The following is a 16409-nucleotide window of genomic DNA, read 5'->3' as shown; positions in this document are numbered from 1 at the left end:
CCACAGCACTGGGCTAGAAATGCAATTGCAAATATTTTGTTCACTGCATATGCCTTTTAAATTGCATCAAAAATCATTTAGATAATTATAGTTTTTTTTATTATTAAGTTTTCGTTTTGATTTAAACTACTTATATACAGTACCTTGTTTATTTACATTCAATTTGTTCTTTGACTCCTACCCCAGAGGCTAAATGAATAAAATAGAAAACACTTTGAAGAAATCTAAATGACATTGCATGATATGTTAAGTAGTTTCGTATATTTATGACGGCATACGTGTATACGGCATTAGTTGTTCTCATTAATGACGGTCTATTATTGCTTACAACCACTTTTAAAATGTTCGAATAGTTGCCTCATTGGAAACCATACCAAATTTGGATGTAGAGTTTATTGTGATATAGATGACTTTCATTAACCATAACCAGTTTGTGAGAGTGCATAGACAATTTTAATTGCATGTATCAACGTTTAAAACAATGCAACTTATAAATCACCGTTATTCTACTTTAGTTTACGAAAATAGACCTCACTCACTTAGATTTTAAATGTGTTGATTTGACACTATTGAAGATCTTATACTAAAGTTCTAATGAACAGTAATGGTGACAAATTAGTCTATTTTCTTTATGCAAAATTGCCACAACAATGAAAGGTCGATTTAATGTTACAATTATTTAAAATTCTAACCTCTCCATCTGGACCTCTTTTTCCTCTTCGTCCTACTTTTCCTAAAATATTTAAACATATAATTGTGTGAAGAATGGAAAATAGTCTGATGTCTAGTGATAAACATTTTCAACAGCTATATCAACCGACTCACCAGCTAAGACATACAGAACCACTCACTTTCATATCTTTTTGCAATCATTACAATTTTACCTATATCAAGATGTTGAATAGAGGCATAATCTACATTTGATCAGTACTTGTTGCGTTTACGCCTATGGTTTTAAACATATCTCTAAAAAATATACTTAGTAAAACAGCTTTATGAAGACGAAACGCGCTGAAAAAGATTACCATAGACGTATTTGGCACAACTTTTAAGAATTTTATTTCTCAAAGCTCCTCAATTTTGTACTTGTTTGGCCTTATAAATATTTTGATATAAGCGTCACTGATGAGTCTATGTAGACGAAACGTGCGTCTGACGTACTAAATTATAATCCTGGTACTTTTGATAACTATTAAGCCTTGCCTTTTAGTAAGGCCTATTTTCAGACCAAAATTATCAGCTTTTCCCTTTCATTTTCCTGTTCATGTTCCTTTCTCCTGTTACTTTTTTATCCAATGCTCTGTGGTTTCGGTTTATACCATACATTACTTCATGCATACTTTTAAATATTTTATAAAACTCATCAATTCAAGCTCTCTGAAACAATTGTATGATGCAATATACTGTTATCGATATACACTTTGTTACTTTGGGATTACTTTTTATTTTTTTCGCTTCCCCTTCAAACTCTCGTTATGGAGTTTTATAATCTACTATTACGTGGCTATTGCGTTTGACGTTGACTGCTACTTCTTAGTTTATATTACTACATGTACCAATGTTTCTTAGACCTATTGGTGACCTACTGCTGTTGTTTTTTATTTGGTCGGGTTGTTGTCTCTTTGACACATTCCCCATTTCCATTCTCAATTTTATTAGAAGACCAATAGAAATGTATTATTTTTCTTACTTGTAAAGTTTTGTTGATAATTTCTTTCTTGGTTTTGTTATAACAAGCAAAGTGTTAAATATTTAAAGATTCGTGTTTACAAATACTATGTATGGTATAAATCTTTCTTAGCCTTTGCGTGATTGTGTAAAGATATATTCCAATATTTATTAAGTTACTGTGTAGTGTGGGGGAAATTAACGATTTATTAACATTGTCATATGATTGAAATGGACGATAACGACGAGCATGATTTATGTTCGTTTAAAAAAAATGAAATTTTACTTGCTTTAATGATTATTAATCAACATATTTACGGATTTTAACTATGAACAATGTACAAAGCAGTTATTAAAATCTGTAATGATAAGACACTGACAGATATAAGTAAGGACATACCCTAATCTGTAATGATAAGACTCTGACAGATATAAGTAAGGACATACCCTAATCTGTAATGATAAGACACTGACAGATATAAGTAAGGACATACCCTAATCTGTAATGATAAGACACTGACTGATATAAGTAAAGACATACCCTAATCTGTAATGATAAGACACTGACTGATATAAGTAAGGACATACCCTAATCTGTAATGATAAGACACTGACAGATATAAGTAAGGACATACCCTAATCTGTAATGATAAGACACTGACAGATATAAGTAAGGACATACCCTAATCTGTAATGATAAGACACTGACTGATATAAGTAAGGACATACCCTAATCTGTAATGATAAGACACTGACAGATATAAGTAAGGACATACCCTAATCTGTAATGATAAGACACTGACTGATATAAGTAAGGACATACCCTAATCTGTAATGATAAGACACTGACTGATATAAGTAAGGACATACCCTAATCTGTAATGATAAGACACTGACTGATATAAGTAAGGACATACCCTAATCTGTAATGATAAGACACTGACTGATATAAGTAAGGACATACCCTAATCTGTAATGATAAGACACTGACAGATATAAGTAAGGACATACCCTAATCTGTAATGATAAGACACTGACAGATATAAGTAAGGACATACCCTAATCTGTAATGATAAGACACTGACTGATATAAGTAAGGACATACCCTAATCTGTAATGATAAGACACTGACAGATATAAGTAGGGACATACCCTAATCTGTAATGATAAGACACTGACAGATATAAGTAAGGACATACCCTAATCTGTAATGATAAGACACTGACTGATATAAGTAAGGACATACCCTAATCTGTAATGATAAGACATTGACTGATATAAGTAAGGACATACCCTAATCTGTAATGATAAGACACTGACTGATATAAGTAAGGACATACCCTAATCTGTAATGATAAGACACTGACTGATATAAGTAAGGACATACCCTAATCTGTAATGATAAGACACTGACAGATATAAGTAATGACATACCCTAATCTGTAATGATAAGACACTGACTGATATAAGTAAGGACATACCCTAATCTGTAATGATAAGACATTGACTGATATAAGTAAGGACATACCCTAATCTGTAATGATAAGACACTGACTGATATAAGTAAGGACATACCCTTATCTGTAATGATAAGACACTGACTGATATAAGTAAGGACATACCCTAATCTGTAATGATAAGACACTGACAGATATAAGTAATGACATACCCTAATCTGTAATGATAAGACACTGACTGATATAAGTAAGGACATACCCTAATCTGTAATGATAAGACACTGACTGATATAAGTAAGGACATACCCTAATCTGTAATGATAAGACACTGACTGATATAAGTAAGGACATACCCTTTATTCCTTTCTCTGTTCCTTTATCACCTTTCTCTCCTTTAAAGCCCTTATTTCCTTTTGATCCTCGTTGCCCTCGTTGTCCCTTATCACCTTTTAATCCTTTATAACCAATCTGTCCTTTGTAACCTTTTTGTCCTTTAGTACCTTTGTATCCCTTTTGTCCTTTATTTCCTTTATGTCCCTTATAACCTTTGTATCCTTTTATTCCTTTATAACCTTTCATTCCCTTTTGTCCTTTGTATCCTTTATTTCCTTTCTGTCCTTTAATTCCTTTGTATCCTTTGTAACCTTTTTGACCTTTTTGTCCTTTATATCCTTTGTATCCTTTCTGTCCTTTTAGACCTCTATAACCTTTATGTCCCTTGTCTCCTTTCACTCCTTTGTATCCTTTCATTCCCTTGGTTCCTTTATATCCCTTTTGTCCATTATTTCCTTTGTATCCCTTCAATCCCTTTGCACCTTTCACTCCTTTCACTCCTTTGTATCCTTTAATGCCTTTCAGTCCCTTACTTCCTTTCATACCCTTTTGTCCTTTCAATCCTCTTAATCCTTTACTTCCTTTGTGTCCCTTGAATGCTTTCATTCCCTTGCTTCCTTTTAAGCCCTTTTTACCCTTACTACCTTTGTATCCATTTATACCTTTACCTCCTTTATTTCCTTTCTGACCTTTGTATCCTTTATTTCCCTTTGGCCCTTTTTGCCCTTTGTGCCCCTCTGTCCCTTTATATCCTTTATCACCTTTCATACCCTTAATTCCTTTGTATCCCTTTTCTCCCTTTTGTCCTTTATAACCTTTCTGTCCTTTGTAACCTTTGTGTCCTTTCGATCCTTCTAAACCTTTGTAACCTTTTTGTCCTTTGAAACCTTTTTGGCCCTTTTGACCCTTAAATCCGTTATATCCTTTCTGGCCTTGTTGTCCTTTGTTTCCTTTGTATCCTTTTATTCCTTTAATACCTTTAAATCCTTTTTGTCCTTTGTTCCCTTTGTTCCCTTTTTGTCCTATGAATCCTTTGTATCCTTTCTGTCCTATACTTCCCTTGTATCCCTTTTGTCCTTTTTGTCCTTTATATCCTTTATGTCCTTTATTTCCTTTGTATCCTTTTGTTCCTTTCTGACCCTTGTATCCTTTTTGTCCCTTGCTACCTTTGATTCCTTTCTGTCCTTTATATCCTTTATTTCCTTTTATTCCCTTTAATCCATGATAACCTTTTTTACCTTTATTTCCTTTATTCCCTTTCTGGCCTTTGTAACCTTTGAACCCTTTCTGTCCTTTCTGTCCCTGTAGGCCTTTTTGACCTTTGTATCCTTTGAGTCCCTTCATACCTTTGTAACCTTTACCTCCTTTTTCTCCTTTACGCCCCTGTAAACCTTTAATTCCTTTGTATCCCTTTTGTCCTTTATAACCCTTCTGTCCCTTGATGCCTTTGTTTCCTTTTTTACCTTTATAACCTTTATCCCCCTTTGTTCCTTTTTCACCCTTATACCCTTTATGACCTTTATTTCCATTGCCACCTTTATGTCCTTTATATCCTTTAAATCCTTTAGAACCTTTGTTCCCTTTAAACCCTTTCTGTCCCTTTTCTCCGTTATATCCTTTAGTTCCCTTGTATCCCTTATTCCCTTTCAGACCTTTAAATCCTTTGTTTCCTTTCTGTCCTTTAAATCCTTTATATCCCTTTTGTCCTTTGTATCCTTTATGTCCTTTATGTCCTTTATTTCCCTTAATTCCTTTCATACCTTTGTAACCTTTAAATCCTTTCTGTCCCTTATATCCTTTTAATCCTTTTTGTCCTGTGTATCCCTTAATACCTTTCTGTCCTTTAAATCCTTTATATCCTTTCATTCCTTTGTGACCTTTGTAACCTTTTATACCTTTATATCCCTTTAATCCTTTTTGTCCTTTGGAGCCCTTGCCCCCTTTCTGTCCTTTCTGTCCTATAAATCCTTTATACCCTTTCGATCCCTTGTACCCTTTATTACCCTTCTGCCCCTTGTAACCCTTGATTCCTTTCATTCCTTTATGTCCCTTATGACCTTTCTGTCCTTTAAGTCCTTTGTATCCTTTTTGGCCTCTGTAGCCCTTAAGTCCTTTTTGTCCTTTGTATCCTTTAGTTCCTATCTGTCCCTTGTATCCCTTTAATCCCTTCATTCCCTTTGATCCTTTAGAACCTTTTTGACCATTTAATCCTTTGTTACCTTTCACTCCTTTGTTTCCTTTATATCCTTTATGTCCTTTATATCCCTTCATACCTTTATCACCCTTGTTTCCCTTATATCCTGAACGTCCTTTGTACCCCTTATAACCTTTCATGCCTTTGTTTCCCTTAAATCCTTTTTGTCCTTTAAGTCCTTTAAATCCTTTCTGACCTTTATTCCCTTTATATCCCTTTATTCCCTTTTGTCCTTTATATCCCTTTATTCCTTTAAAGCCTTTATTTCCTTTTTGTCCATTTTCTCCTTTGTATCCCTTTATACCTTTACTTCCTTTGTTCCCCACAATTCCTTTGACTCCTTTGTCCCCTTTTATTCCTTTAAAACCTTTCTTTCCTTTGTAACCTTTTTGTCCCTTTACACCTTTTACACCTATTATTCCTTTGTATCCTTTTTGTCCTTTTTGACCGTTGTATCCCTTATTGCCTTTAAGACCTTTATATCCTTTCGATCCTTTGTTTCCTGTTAGTCCTTTAGCTCCTTTGTTGCCTTTTATACCGTTGTTGCCTTTGTGACCTTTCATACCACTCAACCCTTTTCCTCCTTTCAATCCTTTTGGTCCTCTAAAAGGTGATCTATCTCCTCTCTCCCCCCGTCTTCCTTGTTCACCTGTCCCGCCGATGATCATATTTGTCTCACCTTTGGGACCAGTAATTCCTGTAAATATCAACGTCCTTTTTCAAATGTGATTAGTTTTCTAAATATCCTTACAACAGTTTATCTTGTTCTAATTAGGCGATTGAGCAGGTGATAGTTAATTATAAAAAAGTATAAAGGGAAAATGGCATAGACATAAACATGTAGGCCAATAACAATGAACAGACCTGTATTTTACAAAGTACAACCAAAAGTGTTTGGAAATGTTAATTTGAATTTATATGTGTGCATGCTTATCAACAGTTCACTAAATGATTCCCTTCAGCACTTTATATATGTGCAGGCCAATTAAAAACAATAAACCTTCCTAATTTTCAACTTTTGTTTTTTTTCACAAAACAATATTAATAACTGATATTTGGTGTAATATACAAAATTCGGATTATTAAATTGTAAAAGAAAATTCAAACAGATCTGACATCTTCCTTTAATACAAGTACTAGTAATATACAATTTTAAATTTTAAATATCGATATCTTTTTAGTACGTCTACTTTTGTGCATAAGTTTAATAATTATTTTCAAAACTTCGACTTAACCATAATTTACAATTTTGAAAACCTGAGCAACCAATCTGCAGCTTTATATTAATTCTTTTTGGAGTACTTAAACGACCTGTGAATAGTTATGTAATTGTTACCCTTCAGTCCCTTCATTCCGTCTTGTCCCGTATTTCCTTTGTCACCTACGCCTGTCATGCCCTTCATTCCTATTGGACCAGGGAGACCTTCAGGTCCAGGAAGTCCTACAAAATACACATATGTATGTGAACGTGTCACCAGACATGTGTTTATCATGTATATAGGATTCAGAAATGATTCATATGTCAAGATCAGCACACAATGTCTGTTATTTTAACACTATAAGAATATCATATTCATAAACAGAAAAATTATGACGTGTCAGACTTTAGTTGACCAATGATTAACATTATCATATAGTTTAAACCTTTAAAGGGGCAATAGCTGTCAAATTCATGTTCACCAATTGACCCAAATTTTCATATGTTATTTATAACAATGTAAAACATTTTCCAAACTATCAAAAATATAAAATAAACAATTTACAGGCAATGGAAATAAGATTAAACTATGTTTCGTGTGAATTTTAGCAATGACGCAGTTGAATTAAATTTCGAGTTAACTTTCCATGACCATATAAGCGATGTAAACATAAACATAGATATACATAGACTATGCAACTCGTGCAGTTAGTTTTTTAAAGGTCTACTAAATTTTGTATTATAGATTAAACATTTATGTTAATCGTCGTTTTTTCCTAAATAGGAATGATTTTTTGGTGGATCGAATCAGTCAATCAAATTATTTACCTTTGTTTGACTTTCAATATTGTCATTCTTTTCCTTTCAATAATCGTACACAGACAATGCATGCGTTATTTTATCTCTTTCTAAAGGGTTTAATTGGAGTTTACATGAATACAGGTTTAATGAGGTCGAGTTATCCACTTGCAAGTGAATAATTCTTTATCAATTTGTATTAGCCTAATTTACAAAATTTAACCATTATAGCTGCTAATATTGAATTATTATTTCACTATATTACTTTCTTTAATGATTGAAAAAAAATCATACTTTAGATTTTTTATATATCTCGTAGCAAGTGCCCCTTTAACGATTGATTTTATCTTGAACTATTTTCATTTTTTACATATAAATGTACCAAGCATACACAGTGTAAGCAAAGAGAAATGTAGCACATGTGCATTGCAAAAACAGAGATCCATGTTCTATATTTACACAGTTAAAACAGCAAAAAGGGTATATACAACCGATAACAGGTAACAAACACAATACTTTTCGAAGATATCAGGCTGCGAAATCGATACTCCTGTGCATTTGACTAATTACACTTAGTAGTTCATTAAGAACAATTAGAGGAACATGTCAAATACGACGTTTAAAGACTTAAAAAACTGACATTCCGCAAAAGTTGTAATTAAAAAGTAAAATCACAAAAATACTGAACTCAGAGGAAAATCAATACGGAGAGTCCATAATCACATGGCAAAATCAAATAACAAAACGCATCAAAAACGAATAGACAAGAACTGTCATATTCCTGACTTGGTACAGGCATTTTCAAATGTAGAAAATGGTGGATTAAACAAATGGTGTATTCAATATATGCATGAGGGTAGAAAAACCTTAGTATTTCAAATAATTCAGCTATTCTTTCACAATAAATTTAATGAAATTGACCATATCTATGATATTTCAGATCATCCCAAAAGCTAAAATTCCTAAGTTTGTGATACCGTCGGGGACAAACAAATATCACAGACAACACCAGCAGCCAAATCCGTTTCACCAAATACGAAACACCAACGATCAACATAATAATCAAGATTATAGCCCAAATTGACAAGACCTTAAATATGGTCACGTCCAAACAGATTATGTTTGCCCAAACTGCAATCAATGCTTTGATGCTTAAATGTTATCACACAAAAACACAAATAAATATCGTATTGCTACTCAAATGTCATCACACGGCACAGCTAGAGAGAATCATTTCCCTTCAAATGTTCAATTGATTATATAAACTAAATAAAGGCAACAGCAGTATGCCGGTGTTCAAAACTCATAAATCTATGGACAAAAAAACAAAATCGGGATAACAAACTAAAACTGAGGGAAACGCATTAAAAATAAGAGGGGGACAACGACACAGCATTAAAATGTAACACACACACACAGAAACGGACTAAGCATTAGACAAAATCCTTTGAGAATAACAAATATATAACATCAAAACCAAATACATAAATTTGGGATAAAAACATTGACACGGATCTTTAATTTTTTCCCAGCGTATAATTTTCGTCATTCATGTACTACCAATTATAACACTTTTTTTTAAGTTTTATATTTCATAACTAAGGAGAGATCATCCTCAAATATGTATGTTCATAAACATGATAAACATAACTATTTTTTCAAAGACATTGCTGAAATCTGGCGATAAATATTTCATTTTTTGCTTTGTTTATAACCCACCTTCAATAATCAGCAATGGAGGCACTGAAAAAAAAATACAATATAAGACTTTCGACGAAAACGTAATGTATATAGAATGATCAAATACATAATATTACAATTGCAAGTAATAATCTTTAATTTGTAATTTGTAAAAAAGCATACATGATGTATGATTTAAAAAATGCACAATTCAGCTGTCAACATATTCTGCAGGATTGTTTTCGTCGTGCCTCGCCTACCATATAATTGGGTGACATCATTATCAGTAAGCATCACAATACTTATAGCAAATAAAAAAGCATTGCATTCGTATGTAATGGTTAAAACACATTCATAAATAATGTGGTCAAATTATTATTGAACATTTATATACCACTGCAATAGACACACCGAAAGGAATCATTGTCACACATGGAATTAGTGAAATTATTAATGTTAGTCCTAGAGAAGCATACACTAATTTGTCGTCGATTATACGCCAAGAATGAAGCTTAACTGAAAACTCTATCGATCGAACATGGAACCAAACACTACTTTCGAGTTAAATCTCTTGTCAGACGAAAATATATTAACAGGGCAGGTATTGCATGTATTTATCAATTATTTCATATAATGCACTACTTGTTTGCTTTCAGGTATATGATATAAAAAATATACACTCACCACAATCGTATTCAAGATATAGATTTTTAGGATTACACATTGTGTTGCTATCTAACACGGTATCTGATACAGTGAGAGAGCATGATGTGAGATTATTGCAAATATCTGACACGGTGACAGTCACAAATTCTCCACATGCTGTCATAGTCTCAATTGGTATCATTGCATTAGAGTTACAGTCAATTTCTCCGTAGTATGCTTTCAGTATATGAAGAGTATTAGGTTCATTACATGGAACCGTGTTCATTGTAGCACCTTGGCAAGTACTCATGGTATCCACAGGAACTAAAACACACAATGTATAGTAGAACATAAAAAAGAGTGGTTTGAGTTTAATAGCATTAACTTATATAGTTGACAGTTGGCACTCCAAGGCACCGCACTTGCTGCTTTTATCATAATGAGTCATTAAGTGCATAATTTCACCGAACAAAATTTCTATGAGTTCCACATACCATTTCTGATCATATCTGTCAAAAACTCTACAAATCAATGCATAATTTATTGGAATGCTTGTTGTATTGTCTTACGTAAATATCTTCTTTTTGAAGGACTATTGTTTTAAGATAATATGTAGTTGTCGATAACTAAGATAAACTACAATACACCATGGATTTATAGATGAGAAAGACGACAACATTTCCTTAACCATAATTTTTTTTTAGTAGTTCTGTTAAATAATGATATTCATGTAGATTGTTCTTGCTTTTTAAACAGCTCCTTAAAGGTGATGTTAAACTTGATATTAAGATCAAGACAACAAGTGATACATACATACTTAAAGTTATAACATATAACAGTTTCTTGTTTTCGTTTCGTCAATTGAAAGTAAAACAACAAAAGTACCGAACTCCAAGAAAATTGAAATCAAAAAGTTCTTTACTACCTAATGGCCAAATCAAACGCTCAAACAAATCAAATGAATTGAAAACAACCGTCAAATTCCTGATTTGTTACAGTCATTTCCTGATGTAGAAAATAGTTAAATGAACCTGGTGTTATTGCTAGCTAATCCTCTCACTTGTATAACAGTATCATAAAATTAAAACATATTTCGCATTCTAATTTAGAAAAAAGGAGCACGAATTCTTACACTAAAACTAATAATTTGAAATGTCTGTTTCGTCAGAAATATACTACAACTCTCTGGTTTACACAAAACTGCCTTTTTCAATTAGTCTTTAAAGCATTGGGAGTGAATGCGGTTTTTTTAATATTCTTCATGTTTCAGTTTGCAAAATTGAAAATAGTATTCTGTACCTTACCTCCATATCACAAATAAAAATAATTCATAACCACAAATATGAAAATGTAATTTAAAAAGTAAAATCACAAAAAAACTGAACTCAGAGAAAAATCCAATCGGAAAGTCCACAATCACATGGCGAAATCAAGCGACAAAACACATAAAAAACGAATGGACAAAAACTGTCATATTCCTGACTTGGTACAGGCATGGTGGATTAAACCTGGTTTTATAGCGTTAAATCTCTCACTTTGTTGACAGTCTCATCAAATTGTGTTATATTTACAATGATGTGTTAACTAAACAGACATAATAAATAAAATAGTCAAAATATAGATACAGCAGTCATCATCGTATAACAATTTTAAAAGGAACAATTTAACAGAACACAAAAACATCTATCTACAAACACATTCATCTATTCGCGTGTCTGACGTCAAAAATTTGTATAAGTCACATATTTTTGTCGTTCAATGTACAATTAATTTAAAAATTTTACATGGGCAAAAAGTATGTAATAAATAATTTCAGAAATAGATTGAGATTTGAAATAGTCCAATAGTTCTATGGCATTTAAAGGAATCCACAAATAGTTCTACCGATATTAAGGTCATACCTACCAGCCCTTTTCTGGCGGATCAAATCTTGTTTTTCCTATGAAATATTAAAACATATATAAACTTATTGTGTTGTCAACAGTATATACCTTCTAAAGGTTACGACATCTTTTTATTGTTTGGTTGTATGTGAAACACCTTATCAACGGGCTTGATTTCAGGAGGAACTCCTCATTAACGGGTTCTATACCAACATTGATACCTCTTTAATTACAAGTAAGAGAACAATAGTACATGAGCTAATTTGAATTGTTTAGACACTAAATGTCAGTTTCAAAAGTTTTTCATAAAGGACGAGACTAGATATAGAAAGGATAAGAAATTCGATTTTTTTTTATTTTAGAAAACCACAGAAAAAAATCTGAAGTTTGTTTCTAAACTTTTATAAAATAAAAGCCTAACTTACAGCAAAACTTTCGTATACTAATATGTGTTTATATTTTTATTTCAATAAATTTCTTTTAAAAAATACCTGAAAAAGCGTTTTATTACGTTTCCTTGCTATATATCTTACATCATAAAGGATTGTTGTGTGATATTGATTCAGTATAGGAATTTGCATATGTTAACCAATCAAAATTTCATTCTTAAATATAAAAGAGATCGAACTAACCGTTGATTGAAGTTCTTCGTTATCCTTCAAAGCATTAATCATGGCAGGCTTTTGCAAATCTACCAAAAGAAGTGTAAGCCATTGATTAATAAAGAGTTGTTTTTCTAGAACGAAATGAGTTTTTCTCTGTGTGTTAATTTTAAGGAGCGAAATATGAAATACGAGTCGCCTTCACCACATTTTTTTTATTTTCAAAAATGCATACAATGTTGAATCTCCATCGAAACTTTCGAATACCTAATAACGTTCGAACACCAGTCAAAGGTATTCAGAATGATTAAAACGATTCTGTCATCAAATTCTATATGGCACTATTCCGTTGTAAGTATCTAATTAGTTATCAAAAGTACCAGGATTATAATTTAGTACGCCAGACGCGCGTTTCGTCAACATAAGTCTCATCAGTGACGCTCATACCAAATAGGTATAAAGCCAAACAAGTACAAAGTTGAAGAGCATTGAGGATCCAAAATTCCAAAAAGTTGTGCCAAATACGGCTAAGGTAATCTATTCCTGGGACAAGAAAAAACTTAGTTTTTCGAAAAATTCAAAGTAACCACTCCTATTATTCTCCCATGCGTATATTGATGGGTGTCTTATTAAGGCTTCTCGTCTCATTATTTAATTGAAGTTATAAACAAACTGCTCTTCATATCTGTTTCATATAAAGTCGTGTTATTCATGCCTTTGATTTAACGCAGCAAGCGCTTGAAATCTTTTAGAAAATAAATTTTGGATGATTTCAATCTCTATTATCTAAAATAAACTATTCAAACTGTTCTTGAGAATTCTATGTAATTGTGGTATTGTAACGAAATGCGTGGAAACATTACATCAATTGTTTGAGTCGTAGCAAAATACTTTCTGAAAAGTTAGGGACTCGTGTAGTTATTATAGATCTTAGACTTACCCAAGGCATTCACAGCGACCATGGTTCCCACCACTAAAACAATCAACCACCGCACCAAGTTGTCCATGGTCATGGTGGTGCCTGTCTTTGTGCATATGGCGTCGACGTTAATGTATTTATACAGAGAAATAACTGATTACCTTTCAAACATTGAGGGACAAATATTTTTCTATTTGACTTTCTTTAATACAAAAATAATTAACGCAATCATAAATGTTTTATTCATTAATTCATTAAATGAAAATATGTATAAGCATATCTAATAATAATTGTATACATATCATCAAATTTGATTTCGATAAACATTATCCAAGATGGCACTTTTCCCTATTTAAAAAACATTTAATACATATGGTAGTTTTGTTTTATACAAGGGCACAAAACGGGGTGATACATTCTAGATACTAGTATGCTTAAGATTTCCATTCATATATCAAATAAAACATCAAACAGTCATTCGTGTTCTATTAGATAAAATATGTCAACGGCACAATCTTGTTCCATATGAATAAGGAAGTAGGTGTAGCAAAAGGCTATTAGATAAACAGAAGAGGGAAGCCTATTTGTGCTATAATATTTATACTTTTTGTTAGATCTATAACACCCATTCCATGCTGGCATCTTAATCTTATTAGAATTGTAAAAATCATGTTAAAACACAAATTTGTACATGCATATATCGTGTCATGGCGCACCATAATATGAACTAAAAATATTGTCCTCAATGTCCGTACTTTTATTGGTCTTTTAACCTTTTTATTAGAGATGCATCCAATTTGCCGTGCAATTAAGGTGAGCATCTTGGCTAGATTATGAACTAAATAGTCCTTTTTTATTGATGAGAGTAATTTGTATGTGAATAATTTGTTTTATACAAAAGCTAGACTGCAAAACAGAATTAGTACAAGAAGGATAACTCGAAAAATTCTTGCTTATCAAACATCTCTCTGATCCATCTAATATTTCTTACATCTTTTTGTATACTAACGACTTGTATGAGTTTTATTTTGAGATTTGATGAAATTCGACAAACACTAAAAAATAAATATATCATCTAACACTTGCACTTATAGTTTGCAGTGTTCTGAGTAATAATTCGTAAGTTAAATAATTCGCAAATTTAACGAAATGTGACTAATTTGATCAAAATTATCTGTTGACAATTCTGAGATATTTGGCACGACAAGGAAAGGTCATGACCCAAAAAAATAATTAGTCGGAAAATGCCTTTTTGTATATTCAAAATACGACCTCACGTTTGTGAATTTTTGTAACGAACTCGAACACGTGATTAGAGTTTAATCAACTTCATTTCAATTTATCCCTATAAATATACATAAAAACTAGTTGTATGCGAATTTTGAAGAAATACTAAAATCGTTGTTCTGAAAAATCTCGAGACTGTTGTTAAAGTAAACAGTAGCAATGTGATAACATAGATGATGAACAAATGTTAACAATCCTGCTGTTTAACTTTAATCATCATGTTGTATATTAAGTGTTCATGTTACTATGTGCGACAAACATTTGAAAGTTTAACATAATGTGTTCTAAAACATTAACGGACAACATATGGTTATGCCTAAATTTGGGTTATAATTCCTATGATGTACCTGAACTGATAGAGGTGTACCCAAATTTATTATAATCTATTGTTTTTTAGGGAAAAAAACATTTCATAAGTTCGACAGAGTTGCAGAGAAAAAACTAGAGAACGATATCTTCTCTCCGTGTGCGTATTAACAAACTAAGGGCTTTCTGATTACATTGAATATTTCTATAATATGCACTTGTTTTTGTAATGTTGTGAATCACAGTTTATGACCAGTAAAGACCCGTCAAAATTGCATTTAATTGATAAATTTAACAACACTTACCTTGATCTTGATGATATTTGATCGTTAAACAATCAATAATTTATCAATATACTGCTGGAATTTACCCAAAGGTCAATCAAATTTAAACGGTAATAACTTTTTTCCTAGATTGAAATATTTCGGTCTTAAACGGGAATCTCCGCACTCAAATGTACGACAAAAGGGACAATTTTTCGTTCAATTTCAATTTTCTATTTTTAGATGGTGATGTTCCTGTGTCTGTTGTGACGTTTCTGATTTTAACGAATGTAATCTATATGTACTACTGGAAAATAATTAAGCCAGGGATTTCTTTACCATAAATTACTTAAAACCTTTTCTAAATTTTTCAATAGATATAGAGATTTGGTTTTGAAGTTTAGCTGTACCCGTAGAAAACTTATTTCTATAGGGATAGCACATCCTCATTTTTACGAAAATGTTGTTTACCGTGACCGAACATTTAGAAGTAATCCTGGTAAACTTGTCGATCCTTTAAATAAACTTATTCTAAAGGTAACCAATTCAACACTGTAATAAGATCGTTAAATATTGTTTTATTGGTATAGATATTGATTTTGTTATCAGTAAATTAAATTTAAACTTAATATTACTCGAATCTTATATACATATACACATTCATGGATCTACAATCTGTAGATACCTGTATCTTGGCATTGCACTAGGTCATGTTTTTTCTCTGACTGTTTATGACGTCTTTTACGAAATCCATTGGATGTTGGATGTGTACGGATGGATAATTTAGGCTTACAAGCATGATTTTTTTATTAGTTGTTAAAGGCTTTGAACTAGCTGTCAGTTAACTGCGAGTACTCTCAGATCTGTACGTAGTGTTTTTTGTTCTTGGAATGTACAAGTACCTGTCCACGTCCACTTGTATTTTTATCGTTCTGTGAGTATAACCTTTTTCAAATGATTTTTATAGTTCGTTCTTCTGTTGTACTGTTGTACCACTGTCCCAGGTTAGGGGAGGTTTGGGATCCTGCTAACATGTTTAACCTACCACATTCTGTATGTATTTGCCTTTCCCAAGTCAGGAGCCTGTAATTCAACGGTTGTCGTTTGTTTATGTGTTACATATTTGTTTTTCGTTTATTGTTTTGTACATAAATTAGGCCACTGTTTTCACGTTTG

The 16409-nt window shown here is 32.2% G+C and overlaps 1 protein-coding gene across 1 annotated transcript; it reads right to left on the bottom strand.

Moving 5' to 3' along the window:
• Positions 1–629: 629 nt before the first annotated feature.
• LOC134690089 (collagen alpha-1(IV) chain-like) lies at positions 630–11907 on the bottom strand. Its single transcript, XM_063550061.1, has 6 exons — positions 11879–11907; positions 10013–10297; positions 9368–9391; positions 6989–7093; positions 3479–6349; positions 630–733 (listed from the first exon to the last, which is right to left on the bottom strand). Exons 2-6 carry the CDS (start codon positions 10281–10283, stop codon positions 630–632), a joined length of 3375 nt encoding a protein of 1124 aa, XP_063406131.1. The 5' UTR covers positions 10284–10297; positions 11879–11907.
• Between the last annotated feature and the right edge of the window lie 4502 nt (positions 11908–16409).

The sequence above is a fragment of the Mytilus trossulus genome, chromosome 11 (genome assembly GCF_036588685.1).
Source record: "Mytilus trossulus isolate FHL-02 chromosome 11, PNRI_Mtr1.1.1.hap1, whole genome shotgun sequence".
Lineage (NCBI taxonomy): Eukaryota > Metazoa > Mollusca > Bivalvia > Mytilida > Mytilidae > Mytilus > Mytilus trossulus.
Note: the sequence above shows the minus strand (reverse complement) of the source record. Positions and strands in the feature narration are given on the sequence as shown.

Excerpts from the sequence above, each read along its gene's own strand:
- LOC134690089 (XM_063550061.1), bottom strand. The coding sequence starts at position 10,283 with ATGAGTACTTGCCAAGGTGCTACAATGAACACGGTTCCATGTAATGAA. Across the intron at positions 9,392-10,012 it reads ATATCTTGAATACGATTGTG|TGCCTCCATTGCTGATTATT; the intron begins GTGAGTGTATAT and ends TTTTTTTTTCAG. Across the intron at positions 6,350-6,988 it reads CGGAATGAAGGGACTGAAGG|GAATTACTGGTCCCAAAGGT; the intron begins GTAACAATTACA and ends TGATATTTACAG.